Source organism: Mobula birostris, chromosome 1 (genome assembly GCF_030028105.1).
Source record: "Mobula birostris isolate sMobBir1 chromosome 1, sMobBir1.hap1, whole genome shotgun sequence".
Taxonomy (NCBI): domain Eukaryota; kingdom Metazoa; phylum Chordata; class Chondrichthyes; order Myliobatiformes; family Myliobatidae; genus Mobula; species Mobula birostris.
This window is the reverse complement of record NC_092370.1, coordinates 47,799,486-47,818,123: the sequence shown is the minus strand read 5'-3', so window position 1 is coordinate 47,818,123 and position 18,638 is coordinate 47,799,486. Positions and strand designations below refer to the sequence as shown.

Genomic DNA, 18,638 nt, shown 5'->3' with positions numbered 1-18,638 from the left:
AATATTCAGTCTGAAATTATGTTGATTTGAAAAATCCCTGATTTTTAATTAGTGAAAGTTTCCAATAAAAGGAGAGAATAAAAATCTTAACTTAAATCATTGGTAAAATATTATCTCAGTAAAATCTCATGTAAACATCTTCTGTTAAAAAATTTCATCTCAGTCAAACCTACTGATTTATTTATATGGATGAACTTATTTACTTTGATAAAATGTATTTACTTTTCACCAACTTCCTCAATAAACCTTGTATTCAGATACACAAGTTTATTTTATTGATGCTGTGGGGAAGCTGCTGTTTCCAGGACATCACTAAATAACCAATACAAATAAGGCATTAGATAAATGGGTTACTGTATTCAGGATATTGAAATTTTGAAATATTTTGATGAGGTAAGTAATCTACATTCCATGTACTGAATAGAAGAGAGAAGGATTCAATTATATTTTTTGCATTCTGTGTTTCAAGAATATTTTTTGGCTTAAATAGCATTCTGCTCATAATGGTCCAGGATAATTAGTGGTTCCTGAACAAAGGTTAATGAAGAGGCGTGTGTGGAAAGTCAACACTACTATATGGAATGACACATAGAGAGATAATTTTCTTTTCCTTTCTAACTTCACTGTCAAATGTACTCTGTGGAACCTAGAAAGAAATCTGTGGAATCCATATCAGGGTATGATTATATTCTGGCCAGTTGGCTTTAATGATGAATGATTGCCTGGAACTTCAATCATGCGGCACTGTTTCTTTTTCAGCACTTGTATATGAAAATAAGTTCGTCTTAAAGTGGCACATTGTTGTGATGGTTTCCGAGTCAATATGGGCCTCTCCCAAGACCTTGCCCGGGCATTTTCTATCATGAGTCATCCTTACATTGATGTGTTTAATGATATTCATGCTCACTGAGAGCCGTGCTGGGAGAAATTAACTTGTGGGATTCCAAAACATACCCACAGAAGAACACTGTCAGCTGAATAATGGTAGCACTGCCTCAGTATAATTTAGTGAGGAATTCCTGAGGAAATTCCAGCCCATGAAAGGGACACTGATTCAGGTGCTTCCTTTAAATTACTTAAGTACCTGCCTCCTCCATAGTACTAACCACCCCCGCCACCCCCTGCCACTCCCCAACAAGCTCAGAAACCTGCTGATCTTTCACAACCATGAATTCTCATTCCTCAAGCCCTAATCATTAAAACTTCTAGAACCGAGTTTCTTAACCCAACCTCCAAATGTCAACTGAAAACCCCTACCAAGATCATAATCCCATACCCAGTAAAGTGAATTTCTTGCTCTCCTCCACACTGAAACTCCGATTAAGTGGTACGAAAGCATCTGCAAAGCAGTTATATCCATGCCCAAATATACTTCCACACTCTTCTTTCTGCCATTTAGTAACACCCCAGCTATGCAATCTCTGTGTAGGTCCAAACTTCTTCCTCCTTTACCAGGGAAAGTAATTTCCTTGCATGCTCTTGCTGCAACCATCATGACACCCAAGAATTATCAGTAAATCTGGGATTATCCTCGGCAGATCTACTCTCCACTTCCTTCATGCTGCACGGTAGGCAATGTCAAAGAGCGTAAAGTCTTATACTTTCAAAGTCAATTTACATAAGCGTTGTGAAATTACCTTCTGCAGTGCTTTTTCATTGCTCTGCTGAATTGAATGAAAAAAAACACAACTAATGATCTGGATGTGCTGTAAGAAAACCCAAGTCTTCCACCCACCATTGTCTGTCCCACCTTCAATCTCTTCTGCACCTGCAAGCAGTCTATCTCTTCCTAATGTCACCGGTTTCCTATTTGCGCTATCTCCCATTCCTCACCAAGTTTCCTGTGCATTTCTAGAGTTTCTAATAAATCAGAAATCTTAGGAAATCTAGTTAGAACATTTCTCACTGGAAACGTAAATTTAGAAAAAAATAGGTTTGGGTCTTTTCAATGTAGCTGTTAACCAATTTGCTAGCACATAGGTAACATTTTAGTTATTTTTCATAATCAATCTACCAAAATATTGGTTTCAATTTTTTTTTATGGTTTCTGTTTTATGTTGCTTCAATTGCTCATGTTTTATCTGTTGAGCACAAAAATAAAATCTCATCCTACACAATCTTTTAAATGTTTTGTCTGAATACTCTAGAATAATGACTGTGAAATTTATTTTTTTTAATGTTCATTAACCTGTCTAGGAGCTTTATTTCATTGATATTGAAGGCATTAACTATTGTTGATTTTTTAATAATTGATCTGAGCACATTGGTTTAGTATTCACCACTGAATACTTGGAGAAAATGAGCTTCCAAGGGATCATTTGCATATCTCTATTTTAATCCTCTGGGGAATCCAAGCAGAAAAATCCTCAGTTGTGTGCATTGGAATGTTTTGCTCCATTAAAGGGATGGTATAAACAAAAGTGATATTCCGAGTGTTAAGAACATGTGCAATATGCTTACTTTGTACCTTCATTAGTGGTTAATTTTAAATTCTCATATAAACACCTGAACTTATGATTTAGACTAAAATGAACAACTAAACTAATTAGCGATATCTCTCTTAGGAATTGGATAGGAGTGAAGATTTCAAGGGAGTTGGGTAGATAGAAACTACTTTCATTAGCTGAGCAGTCTATGTTTGGAGGACAGTCTAAAAATTAGAGCCAGTCCTTTAAAGGAATAAATTAGGAAATACAGCTAGCTGTTAAGGTTTGTAGAAGTTTGAAACTTACTACTCCAAATAAGAATCAATTCCAGGTGAGTCGTTAATATGTTTGATGGATTTTTATTAACCAGTGGTTTTAAAGAAAATGGAGCAAAGACAGATATATGAAGTTAGATCACAAATCATCCACAAATTTATCTAATTGTAAAACCTCAGAACAAAATTTTGCAGGAGAGGCTGACTTTTAAGAAGGAATGACTCCTACCTCAGCTAGATTGCTGCTGTATTCTTCTTTCACTACATCCTTTGTAAACTGAACTGTACCAATACATTCCAGCCTTTGTCCCTTTGTACTACTGCCCATAATCATCCAAATTTCTGATGTTCATGCCCTGACTCACACAGTCCCGTCACCATTAAGATAGTGGCACTGTGTTGATTTGTGATTCGACAATGCCTAGATTTTAAATTTTTCACGTTTTAAAAAATCCTTCCATGACCACATGCTCACCCCTGTGACCTTCTCCAGCTCTACAGTGCCTTAGTATGTTTGTTTTCCTCCATTTCTGCTCATCCCTGAATTTAATTGCTCTGCTATCAGCTGTCAATATTTCAGTTGCCCTGATGTCTGGAATTCCCTCCTTAAATCTTTCCACAACTTTTTCCCAGTTTGACTCTCCTTAAAATCCATCTCCTTGAACAATTTTTTTCAGGTGTCTAACAACTCTTCAGTTTTCATTCTCTCCTCATTGATCATTATTCCTTCAAAACTCAAAAGTCCTAAACTCTGGAATTAGACTGAGCCTTAATAGCACCTTAGTCAACTCAGTGAGAAATTTTGTTTAATAATGCACCAGGAGCAAATTTAAACCTTTTACTATATTACAAGTACTGGAGAAATTGATGTTCTTGGATGATACTAACCACTGAAGTTTGTAATTACATATGTTGTGACAAATTTCACAACCAAGTATAAGGATAAGCAAGGCACTGCATACAGGGATGCCAGTGCAACATTTGTGGACATCGGTTTGATGAATTAAGCAAAGTTCATCTTCTAATACTGAATGAAAACTACTTTGTTAAACAGTAGTGCATTGAGTCTTTATCATGACCTATTTCTTTCCTGGCATAATTATCATCTAATTGTATTTATTTTTCAAACATATCAGCTATTATTTTTGTACCTAATCTGACTTAGAGTATTTATACTCTGTGTTCACTCAAGATATTTCTGTTGAATGCATTTTCTTTCATTTCAATCTATTACATTGATTAAACATCCCTTGATATTTATACAGTGTCTTTAATACAGTAAAAGATCCCAAGGTGCTTCACAGACCATTATCAATCAAACCTAACACCGAGCCACATAGTTATTAGGGCAGATTGTTGGGATCTTCTTATAGGATGAAAGAGAAGCAGAGAGGTTTAGGAATAGAATTCCAGAGTTTAGGACTTGGGTTCTGAAGGCACATCCACCAATGAGAATAGAATTAAACCTGAGACCTGCCAGACCAGCAAAACAGGAAGAATTCTGACATTTCAGCAGGTTCTAAGATAAGAAGAAATTAGTGAATTGGACCCAATTCAGAATATTCCTTCTGTGTGAATTTAATAAACTGCAATTTGGTAAGCTACTTATGAAATCAACTATGTAGATCTAAAACGCAAACACGAGGAGATCTGCAGATGCTGGAAATTCAAGCAACACACACAAAATGCTGGTGGAACGCAGAAGGGTCTTGGCCCGAATTGTTGACTGTGCTTCTTCCTATGGATGCTGTCTGGCCTGCTGCATTCCACCAGCATTTTGTGTGTGTTCTGCATAGATCTAAAAGGTATTTTTCCATGTTTTCATTTAAAATGCTGTCTTTGAATTTCAGGTTGTTTCCTGGAATGTTCATACAAAAGTTTCCTTGAATTAACAATTGCTTCCTTTTTTATGACTTTGCTAATACAGTCCAAAGCCAACACTTGAAGAAGTGCAATCCTGGGGACAGTCTTTTGACAAGTTAATGAAAAGTCCTGCAGGAAGAAATGCATTCCGAGAATTTTTACGAACAGAGTACAGTGAGGAGAATATGTTATTTTGGCTGGCCTGTGAGGACCTTAAGAAAGAAGTCAACAAAAATATTGTGGAAGAGAAAGCAAGGTTAATATATGAGGATTATATATCCATCCTTTCACTTAAAGAGGTGAGTTCATGTTACATTAATCATTTTGGGAGTTTTTAAGTAAAATATACTAACATGGAAACCAAATGCTCATCAGAATACTTTATAAATGCACATAATTACACTAGTGAAATTTAAGAGACTACTAGACGGGTATATGGAGGAATTTAAGGTGGGCGGTTATACAAGAGGCAGGGTTTAAGGGTCAGCTCAACATTGTGGGCCGAAGGGCCTGTACTGTGCTGTACTGTTCTATGTTCTATGTTCTAAATAATCCAAAAATGTACTTTTGTGATTTGGCAGATTAATGATATAATCTAAATGCTGAGAAGAGGTGTAGAAATAATGATGTAATGGTTTAGAAGGGGTAAATATAATTTTCTCCAATTAGTGAATGGCCCCAGGATCATAGAACGTTGATTCAAAATGATGAAGAAGTACACAGGAGAGATGATGAAAGTATTTGTTTTAGACAGAAAATGTTTAACCCCAGGGAGCTCACTGCCTGCCATGCCTTAATAAGTAGCGTTAATAAGTCTTTTGAAAGGAATTAGGAAAACATTTGGAAGAATAATAATCTGGAAAACATTGGGGGAAAAGTACAGGCAGATGCAAATGAATGCAAAAGATGGGCTGCATGTCCTCTTCTTATGTCACAACAATTCAATAGGAAGGAGAAGTAATTCAGTCCATTTGCACTTACTTTAACATGCAGATCTGCTTAAAATGTGCACACATTAGTTTATGCTGATGATCATCTCTGAGTCAGTCAGAGACCACCAGAACACTGGCCTACACATTTTGGGCACAATCAATGGGAGGGCCTACTGTCAGATGGGAATCTGTCACAAACTCTGTAATTTTGTATTTGTACATAAGGGTGAAAGCTGTTCTAATGATTTTTTGGGCATGTGGTTCTTTTTCTTTTATCCAATTTCCTATTTATTTAAAATCACAGCATTTGTTAGTGCCAAAAAGATGACCTCCAGTTTTTGGGCAGATTTTACTTCTTGGAGGGAGTAGGTGCATCACAACTACAAATGCCTGGAAAAATAAATGGTCAGTAAATAGGTTTTAACCGTAGCTGAGAAAATAACTGAACCAAATTCAAACCGGTCAAGCTATATACCTCAACTGAAAAAATATGTGGGTGCGAGGGAGTAAAGATGAGGATTCTTATAATCACCACTTACTATTCCTTTGAAAGCTGTTTCTATATAAAATGTTGCCACAGATTATCTACACAGATTACCCCCTGTCATTGTTTAAAACACATTGCTCCAGAAAACCATCTATCTGAAAAATATTATTTTTAATTCACATGGTTCTAATATATTCAAAAATGTCTATCTATTCTAACAGTCTGAGGAGAAGTAGGTAAATTCCAGTTTTTCAGATAAAATTTGTGTGGTATTGACATATTCAGATATGGTTAAAATAGCTTGGTTACTGTTTTTGACCTAGAGAAAAGATGTGAAAGTACGTCATAGGCTGATTTCCTTCTGTACTTGCACAGCTGTTAAGAAAATACTGAATTGAATTGACTTTATTAGTTACATCCTTTAAATACATGAGGAGTAAAAATCTTTACGTTACGTCTCCTTTCAAATGTGCAATGTGCAATTTTAGGAATTCATAATTAATATTATGTACAACAAGATAGTCAGTGTAACATAGAAATATAGTAGCATCAGCATGAACTAATCAGTCTGATGGCCTGGTGGAAGAATCTGTCCCGGAGCCTGTTGGTCCTGTTATACATACAGTAAAGGAGGGGACTTAGTACACAGCCCTGAGGGGCACCTGTGTTGAGAGTCAGAGGGGCAGAGGTGAGGAACCCACTCTTACCACCTGCCGGCAATTTGATAGGAACTCCAGGATCTAGCTACACTCGACAGGGTGCAGGCTGAGGTCTCTGATCTTCTTGTCAAGTCTGGAGGAAATTATGGTGTTGAATGCTGAGCTGCAGTCCAAGAACAGCATTCTCACATAAGCATCCCTCCTCTCCAGATGTGTAAGGATGGTGTGTAGAACTGTGGCTATTGCATTGTCTGTCGATTGATTGTGTCAGCAGGCAAATTATAGGGGTCCAGTGTGGGTGGTAGCATGCTGCAGATATAGTCCTTGACCAGCCACTCAAAGCATCTGCTTGTTATTGAGACAAGTGCGACAGGATGCCAGTCGTCCAGACATGTTACCTTGGTCTTTTTAGATACAGGGAATAAATCTATTGATCTTTTAAAATAATATTACCAGAAGCAATGACACTACACAAACTAATGCTAAATTATAAAATTAAAAATGCTTCTTTTTATCTATAGATCATGAAGATGTGATCCATAATAAATCCTAGCAAATATGGCTAGCATATGCACAGCTGTACCCACTTAATTAGAAGATTATTCCTATTTCCCATTATATGCAATGTAAGCATAAAATAAAACTAGAATTCCTTAAGTTATATTCAGATGCTTCACAAATCTCCTCTAGAGGGCTCTGGAGGAGATCTAATATATAAAGACTCTCAGCGACAGTAAACACGGACTTACAGTATGAATATTCTATGGGTATCTATAAGCAGTTGTTCATTATTGACTGCAAAATTTGGATCATAACATTTAATATGTAGTAGTGTTATTTGTTATATTCCTAATGGTTTCAATTGCAAAAGAACCACAAGATAGTTTGCAAGCTTAAGGTTTCAGGTTGTTTATTCTTAGTAGTTTAGTAGGAGTGAATGCAAGCACCATATAAGATATAACCAACCTATCTCTATATGGTGTGAAAGCTTTAGTCACAATATATTTAATTCTTCAGTTACTGCTGCAAAAAAAAATCTGTAGTAATATGGTGTAGATGATTAGCCTTCAAAATCTAATTTTCAAGCTTTATCAAAATACTTAATGTGTCTTCTGCTACATTTGCATCAATGATCTATATTGAATTCTTGTGCATTTCCCTGTCCCATGTCTATAATACTTCTCACCTTCTTATGCCTACAGTCACCATGACTCCTAATTCTACTCCCAGTCACAATGTTACTACTACAGTAATTTTCTGTGCATCACTGCTGCCTATCAGAATTCTCGTTTTGACTCCCATTATTGTGGTGGAGTTTGCAACATCATTAAATATGTCCATACACTTTCTGGTCACCTACTTCTCCAATTTAATTTCTATCACAATCCTATTCCTGAAAAATAATCCTATTTTTTCATTCAATTTTTCTTTCTTTCTTGTTGCAGGTTTAGAGCAGAGGTATGCCAGGCAGGATAGTGGAATGCTCCTCTTGCGGAATGTGGGAAGGCAGGGAGACCTCCATTGTCCCTGACGTCTACCCCTGCAAGAAATGCATCCAGCCACAGCTTCTTTCAGACCATGTTAAGGAACTGGAGCTGGACCTGGATGAACTCGAATCATTCAGGAGGCTGAAGGTTAATTAACAGGACATACAGAGAGGTAGCTACTGTACATGTAAGGTGCAGGGCACATGTTAACTAGGTGACTGTCAGGAGGAGAAAAGGGGATGGGCAGCCAGTGCAGAGTATCCCTGTGGCCATGGCCGTTCACCTCAACATCAGGTATACCATTTTGGATACTGTTTTGGGGGTGTGGGTGAGGTGATGAGCTAGAAGAAGAAAGCTCTATTTGATCAGTTCTCTGGCCAGGCACGATAGTGAAATGCTCCTCCTGCACAATGCGAGAAGGGACCGAGTCTGTGACTCAAATGGGGACGAGGGAGAGGAGGAGTGCAATATTGATAGGGGATTCCATGGTTAGAGAAGCAGACAGGAGATTCTGTGGATGTGAAAGAGTCTCCTAGGTGCCAGGGTCAGGAGTGTCTCAGATCAGGCCCATGGCATTCTAAATGGAGAGAGTGAGCGGCTGGAAGTTGCAGTACATATTGGTAAACAAAACAAGTAGGTGAAAAGGGAGGAGGTCCTAAAGAGAGAATATAGGGAGTTAGGTAGAAAGCTAAAAAGCAAGACATCTACGGTAATAATCTCTGGATTACTACCTGTGCCATATGCCAGTGAGAGTATGAATAGGATGATTTGGCAGATGAATACTGTATGTGTTTGAAGATTTAGTGCAGGGGCATTGTTTCAGATCTCTGCGATCGCTTATGGGGAAGGTATGACCTGTACTAAAAGACGGGTTACTCATTGAATCTGATAGGAACCAATATCCTTGCAGGGTGGTTTGCTAGAGTTGTTGGGGAGAGTTTAAACTAATTTGGAGAGAAGGATAGAGCAGTTGCCATACAAGTAGGTGCAGCGTGTAGTGGGACTGTGAGGAAGAACAGGCAGATGATAAGGCAAAGTAGCAGTCAGTGGGTTGAGTTGAAGTATAACACAGGGACAGAATCAAAAAGGGTGCTGAATACAGGACGGAAGGTGTTATATTTGAATGCACATAGTATACGGAATAAGGTAGATTATCTTGTAGTGCAGTTAGAGACTGGCAGGTATGCAGCTGTGTGCATCACTGAATTGTGGCTGAAAAAAGATCATTGTTGGGAACTTAACATCCAAGGATACACACAAGGACAGACAAGTAGGCAGAGAGGGTGAGGTAGCTCTGTTGGTGAAAACAAAACAAAATCATATCCTCAGAAAGAGGTGACATAGAATCGGAATAAGGAGAATTCTTGTGGGTAGATTTAAGAAACTGCAAGGGTAAAAAGGCATGATGGTAGTTATATACAGACTGCTAAGCAACGGCCAGGATGTGGGGTACAAATTAAAATGGGTGATAGGAAAGGTATTGCATGTAAAAAGGGCAATGTTGCAATAATGATAGGGGATTTCAATATGCAGGTACACTGGGAAAATCCTAAGGAAAAGGCCAGTGGAAAGCGGCCAGTGCGTGAGTGGGCCAGTGAAGGAGTGGAGCTTTGAGGCTTTGACTCGAGAGATTCTGGCAGTTTTGGCAGTTGGTCTGTGCAATCAAGTCAATCAAGATTTGAATAGATCAGCAGGAAGCTGTTGATTAGACAATCAAGATTTGAATAGCGCAGACTCAGCAGAAAGCAGTTGATTGGGCAGTCGAGGTCAGGTGACCAAACATTTTGAAAAGCTCAAACAGATAAATAGAGGGATAGCTCAAGCGAAGCGGCCAGTGCGTGAGTGGGCCAGTGAAGGAGTGGAGCTTTGAGGCTTTGACTCGAGAGGCTTCGATGAGAAGAGGCGGAGGACAAGCTAGCTCGCAGTTAGTTTTTACAATGTCTCCTGAGACGGTGATGTGCCTCTCATGTGAGATGTGGCAGTCTTGGGGGAACTCCCCTCTCCTGCAGAGTCACATCTGCCAGAAGTGCATACGGCTGGGCGATCTGGAAGACCGTGTAAGGAATCTGGAGCAGCAGCTGGATGACCTTCCACTCATAGGGGAGAATGAGGCAGTCATAGATGAGAGCTACAGGGAGTTAGTCACACCTAGGCTGTCGGAAGCAGGTCGTTGGGTGACAGTCAGAGGGGGGAAAGCGAAGGTGAGCAGACAGGTAGTGCAGAGCACCCCTGTAGCTATTCCCCCGAATAATAAGTTTACCGTTCTGGATACTGTTGGCGGGGACGGCCGACCAGGTGTGAGCCACGGTGGCAGGGCCTCCGGCGCTGAGTCTGACCCTGTGGTGCAGAAGGGTGGGACGGAGAAGAGGAGAGCTGTCGTCATTGGAGACTCTATAGTCAGGGGAGCAGACAGGAGATTTTGTGGACGTGAGAAGGACACCCGCATGGTTTGTTGCCTTCCAGGTGCCAGGGTCCAGGATGTCTCTGACCGGGTGCATGACGTCCTGGTACGAGAGGGAAAGCAACCAGAAGTCGTGATACATTTTGGTACCAATGACGTAGGCAGGAAGAGGGATGAAGTCCTGAAGTGTGAGTTTCGGGAACTAGGCAGAAGGCTGAAGAACAGGACCTCAAGGGTGGCGTTCTCAGGATTGCTGCCGGTGCTACGTGACAATGATGGTAAGAATTGGAGGAGATGGCAGTTGAATGTGTGGCTGAGGAGTTGGTGCAGAGGGCAGGGTTTTAGATTTTTGGATCATTGGGATCTCTTCTGGGGAAGGTGAGATCTGTACAGATTGGATGGGTTGCACCTGAACTCGAGGGGGAGCAATATCCTTGCAGGTAGGTTTGCTAGCATGGTTCGGGAGAGTTTAAACTAATTTGCGAGGGGGATGGGACGCAGAGTGATAGAGCAGTGAAAGAAGTGAATGGAGTAAAGCCAGATCTAACATACAAAGAGGCTTTGAGGAAAGAGAAGCAGAATAAATTGTGTAAAGACAGTAAGGTAGAAGGGCTGAAATGTGTGTACCTCAATGCAGGAAGCATCAGGAACAAAGGTGATGAACTGAGAGCTTGGATACATACATGGAATTATGATGTAGTGGCCATTACAGAGACTTGGCTGGCACCAGGGCAGGAATGGATTCTCAATATTCCTGGATTTCAGTGCTTTAAAAGGGATAGAGAGGGTGGAAAAAGGGGAGGAGGGGTAGCATTACTGATCAGGGATACTATTACAGCTACAGAAAGGGTGGGTAATGTAGCCGGATCCTCTTTTGAGTCAATATGGGTGGAAGTCAGGAACAGGAAGGGAGCAGTTACACTATTGGGGGTATTCTACAGGCCCCCTGGTAGCCGCAGAGATACAGAGGAGCAGATTGGGAGGCAGATTTTGGAAAGGTGCAAAGATAACAGGGTTGTTATCATGGGTGACTTTAACTTCCCTAATATTGATTGACACCTGATTAGTTCCAAGGGTTTAGATGGGGCAGAGTTTGTTAAGTGTGTCCAGGACGGATTCCTGTCACAGTATGTGGACAGGCCGACCAGGGGGAATGCATACTAGATCTAGTACTAGGTAATGAACCAGGTCAGGTCACAGATCTCTCAGTGGGTGAGCATCTGGGGGACAGTGACCACCGCTCCCTGGCCTTTAGCATTATCATGGAAAAGGATAGAATCAGAGAGGACAGGAAAATTTTTAATTGGGGAAGGGCAAATTATGAGGCTATAAGGCTAGAACTTGCGGGTGTGAATTGGGATGATGTTTTTGCAGGGAAATGTACTATGGACACGTGGTCGATGTTTAGAGATCTCTTGCAGGATGTTAGGGATAACTTTGTCCCGGTGAGGAAGATAAAGTATGGTAGGGTGAAGGAACCATGGGTGACAAGTGAGGTGGAAAATCTAGTCAGGTGGAAGAAGGCAGCATTCATGAGGTTTAGGAAGCAAAGCAAAAGGGGGCAAGAGAAGGCCTTGGCGAATAGGGTAAAGGAAAACCCCAGGCATTCTTCAATTATGTGAAGAAAAAAAGGATGACAGCAGTGAAGGTAGGACCGATTGGAGATAAAGGTGGGAAGATGTGCCTGGAGGCTGTGGAAGTGAGCAAGGTCCTCAACGAATACTTCTCTTCGGTATTCACCAATGAGAAGGAACTTGATGATGGTGAGGGCAATATGAATGAGGTTGATGTTCTGGAGCATGTTGATATTAAGGGAGAGGAGATGTTGGAGTTGTTAAAATACATTAGGACTGATAAGTCCCCGGGACCTGATGGAATATTCCCCAGGCTGCTCCACGAAGCGAGAGATGAGATTGCTGAGCCTCTGGCTAGGACCTTTATGTCCTCGTTGTCCACGGGAATGGTACCGGCGGATTGGAGGGAGGCGAATGTTGTCCCCTTGTTCAAAAAAGGTAGTAAGGATAGTCCGGGTAATTATAGACCAGTGAGCCTTACGTCTGTGGTGGGAAAGCTGTTGGAAAAGATTCTTAGAGATAGGATCTATAGGCATTTAGAGAATCATGGTCTGATCAGGGACAGTCAGCATGGCTTTGTGAAGGGCAGATCATGTCTAACAAGCCTGATAGAGTTCTTTGAGGAGGTGACCAGGCATATAGATGAGGGTAGTGTAGTGGATGTGATCTATATGGATTTTAGTAAGGCATTTGACAAGGTTCCACGTGGTAGGCTTATTCAGAAAGTTAGAAGGCATGGGATCCAGGGAAGTTTGGCCAGGTGGATTCAGAATTGGCTTGCCTGCAGAAGGCAGAGGCTGGTGGTGGAGGGAGTACATTCAGATTGGAAGATTGTGACTAGTGGTGTCCCTCAAGGATCTGTTCTGGGACCTCTACTTTTCGTGATTTTTATTAACGACCTGGATGTGGGGGTAGGAGGGTGGGTTGGCAAGTTTGCAGACGACACAACGGTTAGTGGTGTTGTAGATAGTGTAGAGGATTGTGAAAGATTGCAGAGAGACATTGATAGGATGCAGAAGTTGGCTGAGAAGTGGCAGATGGAGTTCAACCCGGAGAAGTGTGAGGTGGTACACTTTGGAAGGACAAACTCCAAGGCAGAGTACAAAGGAGTACAAGGCACTACCAGGATACTTGGTAGTGTGGAGGAGCAGAGGGATCTCGGGGTACATGTCCACAGATCCCTGAAAGTTGCCTCACAGGTAGATAAGGTAGTTAAGAAAGCTCATGGGGTGTTAGCTTTCATAAGTGGAGGGATAGAGTTTAAGAGTCGCGATGTAATGATGCAGCTCTATAAAACTCTGGTTAGGCCACACTTGGAGTACTGTGTCCAGTTCTGGTCACCTCACTATAGGAAGGATGTGGAAGCGTTGGAAAGGGTACAGAGGAGATTTACCAGGATGCTGCCTGGTTTAGAAAGTATGCATTATGATCAGAGATTAAGGGAGCTAGGGCTTTACTCTCTGGGGAGAAGGAGGATGAGAGGAGACATGATAGAGTTGTACAAGATAATAAGAGGAATAGATAGAGTGGATAGCCAGCACCTCTTCCCCAGGGCACCACTGCTCAATACAAGAGGACATGGCTTTAAGGTAAGGGGTGGGAAGTTCAAGGGGGATATTATATTAGAGGAAGGTTTTTTACTCAGAGAGTGTTTGGTGCATGGAATGCACTGCCTGAGTCAGTGGTGGAGGCAGATACACTATTGAAGTTTAAGAGACTTCTAGACAGATATATGGAGGAATTTAAGGTGGGGGCTTATATGGGATGCAGGGTTTGAGGGTCGGCACAACATTGTGGGCCGAAGGACCTGTACTGTGCTGTACTATTCTATGTTCTATGCTTAAATCAGCTTGGTGTTGCATTCCAAGAGATGGAATTTGTAGAATGTCTATGAGATGCCTTTTTAGAGCACCTTGTTATTGAGCCCACTAGGGGTAAAGCAATTCTGGATTGGGTGTTGTGTAATGAACCAGATTTGATTTGGGTGCTTAAGATAACGCCTCCTTAGGAGGCAGTGATCATAACATGATAGAATTCACCCTGCTGTTTGAGAGCGAGAAGATAGTCAGATCAGTATTGCACTGGAGTAAAGGGCATTACATAGGCATGAGAGAGGAGCTGGGCCAGGTTTATTGGAAGAGTACACAAGCAATGATGAGGGCAGAACAGCGATGGCCTGAGTTTATGGGGGCAATTTGGAATGCGCAGTATAGATACAATACATCCCAAAGATGAAGAAGTATGCTGAAGAGAGGATAATGCAACAGTGGCTGACAAGGGAAGTCAAAGACACCATAAAAGCAAAAAAGAAAGGGCATATAATAGAGCAAAACTTAGAGGGAAATTAGACAATTGCGAAGGTTTCAAGAACCCATAGAAGGCAGCTAAAAAAGCCATAGGGAGTGAAAGGATGAAACAAGAAGGTAAGCTAACCAATAATGTAAGAGGATACCAAAAGACTTTTTCAGATATATTAGAGATAGAAGAGTTGGGAGTGGATATTGGACCACTGGAAAATGACACAGGAGAGGTAGTAATGTGGGTCAAAGAAATGGCAGACAAACTTAAAAGCATTCTGCATCATTCTTCACTGTGAAAGACATTAGCAATACGCCAGATACTAGAGAGTGTCAGCAGGCAGAAGTGAGTGCAATTGAAATTACTAAGAAGGTGTTTGGGAAGCTGAAAGGTCTGAAGATAGGTAAGTCACTTAGGTCAGATGGACTGTACCCCAGGATTCTGAAAGAGGTAGCTGAAAAGATTATGGAGGCATTAAAGTGATCTTTCAAGCATCACTGGTTTCTGGAATGCTTCCAGAGGACTGGAAAACTGCAAATGTCACTCCACTGTTTAAGAAGACAGAGGACTGGAAAACTGCAAATGTCACTCCACAGTTTAAGAAGAGAGGGAGGCAGAACAAAGGAAACTACACTGCCTTTAGTGGTTGTGAAGATGTTGGAATCCATTGTTAAGGATAAAGTTTTGTGGTACGTGGAGGTACATAATAAAATAGGAAAAGTCAGCATGGTCTCCTTAAGGGGTAATCTTGACTGACAAAACTGTTGGGAGTTCTTTGAGGGAATAACAAGCAAGATAGACAAAGGAGAGTCAGTGGATGATGTATGCTTGGATTTTCAGAAGGCTTTTGACAAGGTTCTTGGCTGCTTAACAAGATAAGAGCCAACTGTATTACAAGAAAGGTACTAGCATGGATGGAAAATTGGTTGACTGACAGGAGGCAAATGAGGGGGGTGTAAAGGGGGCCTTTCCTGGTTGGCTGCTGGTGACGAGTGGTGTTCCGCTGGCGTCAGTGTTGGGATGGCTTCTTTTCACATATGCTAATGATTTGGAATATGGAATTGATGGCTTTTTGGGCAAGTTTGCAGATGATACAAAAAGTGGCAGATGGAATAGAGTATAAGGAAGTGTATGGTCATGCACTTTGGTAGAAGGAATAAAGGAGTAGACTATTTTCTAAATGGGGAGAAAATTCAAAAATCAGAGGTTCAAAGGGAGTTGGGAGTCCTAGTGCAGGATTCCCTAAATGTTATCTTGCAGGTTAAGTCGATGGCATGGAAGGGAAATGCCGCAGGTTGGGCAACATCTGTGGAAATGATCAGTCAATGTTTCAGGCCGGAACCCTTCATCAGGACTGATCGTTTCCACGGCTGCTGCCTGACCTACTGAGTTCCTCCAGCGTGTTGTGAGTGTTGCTCTGCTCCTATGTCTTCTGGTCTTACACTATCCTTCCTTGTTCATTGTCCAATTGAAACATGTCTATTTTTATATTAATAATATATAATTACTAACTTGTGTTCTTATTGAGATTATACATGTGATTTTTAATTACCTGGAAGAATGCCACCAAGGCTGAATAGGTCTTGCCTACTGTTATAAAAGGTAAACAACATAAGAAATAACAGCAGGATTAACCATTTGGCCCTACCATTTGTTTTCATTTTCAGTAAGATCATGGCTGATCCTTTAACTAAGTGCTAGTTTTGAACCCAACCCCATATTTCTTAATATGAAACAATTAACAATTTTTGTCTCGAACATATTCAGCAACAAAACCTCCACCACCTTCTTGGTAAAGAATTCCAAAAATTCATATATACTTGATAAATAATGTTTTCCCCATCTCAGTCCTAAATAGTCAGCCTCTCGTTTAGAGACTGTGAACCTAGATCCAAGACACACCAGGAAACAAAATCCCTGCATAATCAGCAATTTTAAGTACTTCACTTTTTACAATGTTGTTACATAAAAACACCAGAAATGGTTCTGAGAATAGATAAACTAATCAGAGAACCTAAAACTTAGCAATACAGTCCGCCCTCCGTATCTGCGAGTTCCACATCCACAGATTCAACCAACCACGGATCGGGATCGAGAAAAAACGGAAGTTCTCTCTCCAGCACTCGTTGTTTGAGCATTGTACACCTCGCATCTCGTTCGGTCGCTACTTGTGTTGTGTCCATCCTTTGTTTCTGTGAAAAAATGGCTCCTAAAAAGCAATTAAGTGGTCAAAGCAATTCCTCAAAGGCTAAGAGGGAGCGTAAAGTACTGTAATCTAGAGATAATTAAAAGTATTACTCGTTGTTTGAGCATTGTTTGCCTCACGTCTCGTTCATTTGCTACTTGTATTGTGAGCAAGAGGAAGGCTAGTAAGGGATGGCTGGCTAGCTATGTAAAGTGCTACAGCCTCAAGAACTTAAAGATCACGGGAGAATCGGCATCGGCTGATACCGAGGCAGCATCAGCGTTCCCAGAAGAGCTACGATGGTTGTGTCTGTACTGAACATGTACAGACTTTTTTTTTCTTGTCATTATTCCCTAAGCAACACAGTATAACAACTATTTACATAGTATTTACATTGTATTAGGTATTATAAGTAATCTAGATATGATTTAAAGTATACAGGAGGATGTGTGTAGGTTATATGCAAACACTACGCCATTTTATATACGGGACGAGCATCCGCGGAATTTGATATCCGCGAGGGGTCCCGGAACCAAACCCCCGTGGATACAGAGGGCTGACTGTATATATGTGTGAATCCGTCCCAAAACAAACTTTTAAATAATTCTACTCTTAGTAGATTGTTCTATATGAAACAAACAGATGCATAGTTATACATTTTCTACTCAGATATTCCATTCTACCAGTAAATTTTCAGTAAATATGGTTTTACGGAAATGTGTTCTAAAAATTAGTTTTTCATTCGCTAATGTAAAAAGCAAATTATACTTGGAAGAGCTGGTCCTTATTTTGTATTATTCTAAATTTAGGTCAGCCTTGATTCCAGAGTCCGCGAGGTCATCAACAGAAACATGCTTGAACCTACCCCTCATACATTTGATGATGCACAGCTTCAGATTTACACATTAATGCACAGAGACTCTTATCCAAGATTTATGAACTCCGCTGTCTACAAAACCCTGCTTCAATCCTTAACTGATACATCGTCAGAACCTTAAGCCTTCCCAACGTTGTTTCTGAAAATAAAAGTTTGAAATGTCTGTGGGCAATTATTACTCACAGGGACACTGGAGCTATTTGATCTTCACCAGAAAGTAATACTCAGGCAAATTTTACTAAGGATTTTAATGTCTATCTGCAGAGGGCTCTGAACACAGGCCAAAACACAGCTTCAGATCAACACAGCAAGATTCTCCAAAGGATGACTGATGAAATGTTAGCCGTTTTAAAAGCCTGTAGTTGTATTTTTTACATGAAATACTAATAAGATGTACTCGAAGACAAGAGTTTGTTTGCGGAAGTGCCTTGATGTTCCTCTAATGACATCCTCACCTGAGGTACATGTACTACAGTATGGTTCAAAAGTCTCCTACCATTGCACATTATGATAATGATGCCACAGCCACATTGGGCGGTACTTCCACTTGTCTTGGAGTATATATACTTGATAAATGTAAACATAGTGCTGATGGATCAACTTAAAGTATCTAAGCCAATGGTTTGGAAAAATACTGAAATACTGCCTATAAAACATGGTTTGTTGTAAGACGTCTATTATTTTACTATCAGAGTTTTGCTTAAAATGCAATTTTTTTTAGTTATGATTTGTGAATATTTATAAAACTTGATTTCAAAGAATTTATCACTTGTTTTATTTTGCAAATGGAAAACGGACAAAGTGTGGGCATTTCAATTGTTTTAAAAAAAATAAAGCACAATAATTTTAATTTACAGTTGTTTCGTGATCTGTCACAACTAAATTAATGTACACAATGTGATGAAATCTTTTATAAAGTAATATTCTGGATATGTATTGTACCTGGTGTAATGCCCTTGTTCAATTGTACATCTAAACTATATCTTTCTTGGAAAGATAATCATATTCCTCTAATTTTGCAAGACACACTCCTCAATTTGGAATCTGAATGCAGTACTGTATTAAAGTAAATATTAGTGAAATGCATAACCAGGAACACTTTTCCTTCCCAGTTTCAGTGAGCTAAATAGAATCAAATAACCACATTATAACACAATGGTGGAAAATGTATGAT

At 40.3% G+C, this 18,638-nt stretch overlaps 1 protein-coding gene across 1 annotated transcript in view; it reads left to right on the top strand.

Annotated features, from left to right (window-relative positions):
- rgs20 (regulator of G protein signaling 20) overlaps window positions 1-17,585 on the top strand; it is a 100,927-nt gene extending 83,342 nt beyond the window's left edge. The window contains exons 4-5 of the mRNA XM_072243874.1: window positions 4,629-4,863; window positions 17,397-17,585. Coding sequence (XP_072099975.1) covers window positions 4,629-4,863; window positions 17,397-17,585 — 424 coding nt within the window. The remainder of the gene's footprint in view (window positions 1-4,628; window positions 4,864-17,396) is intronic.
- The last annotated feature ends 1,053 nt before the right edge of the window (window positions 17,586-18,638 follow it).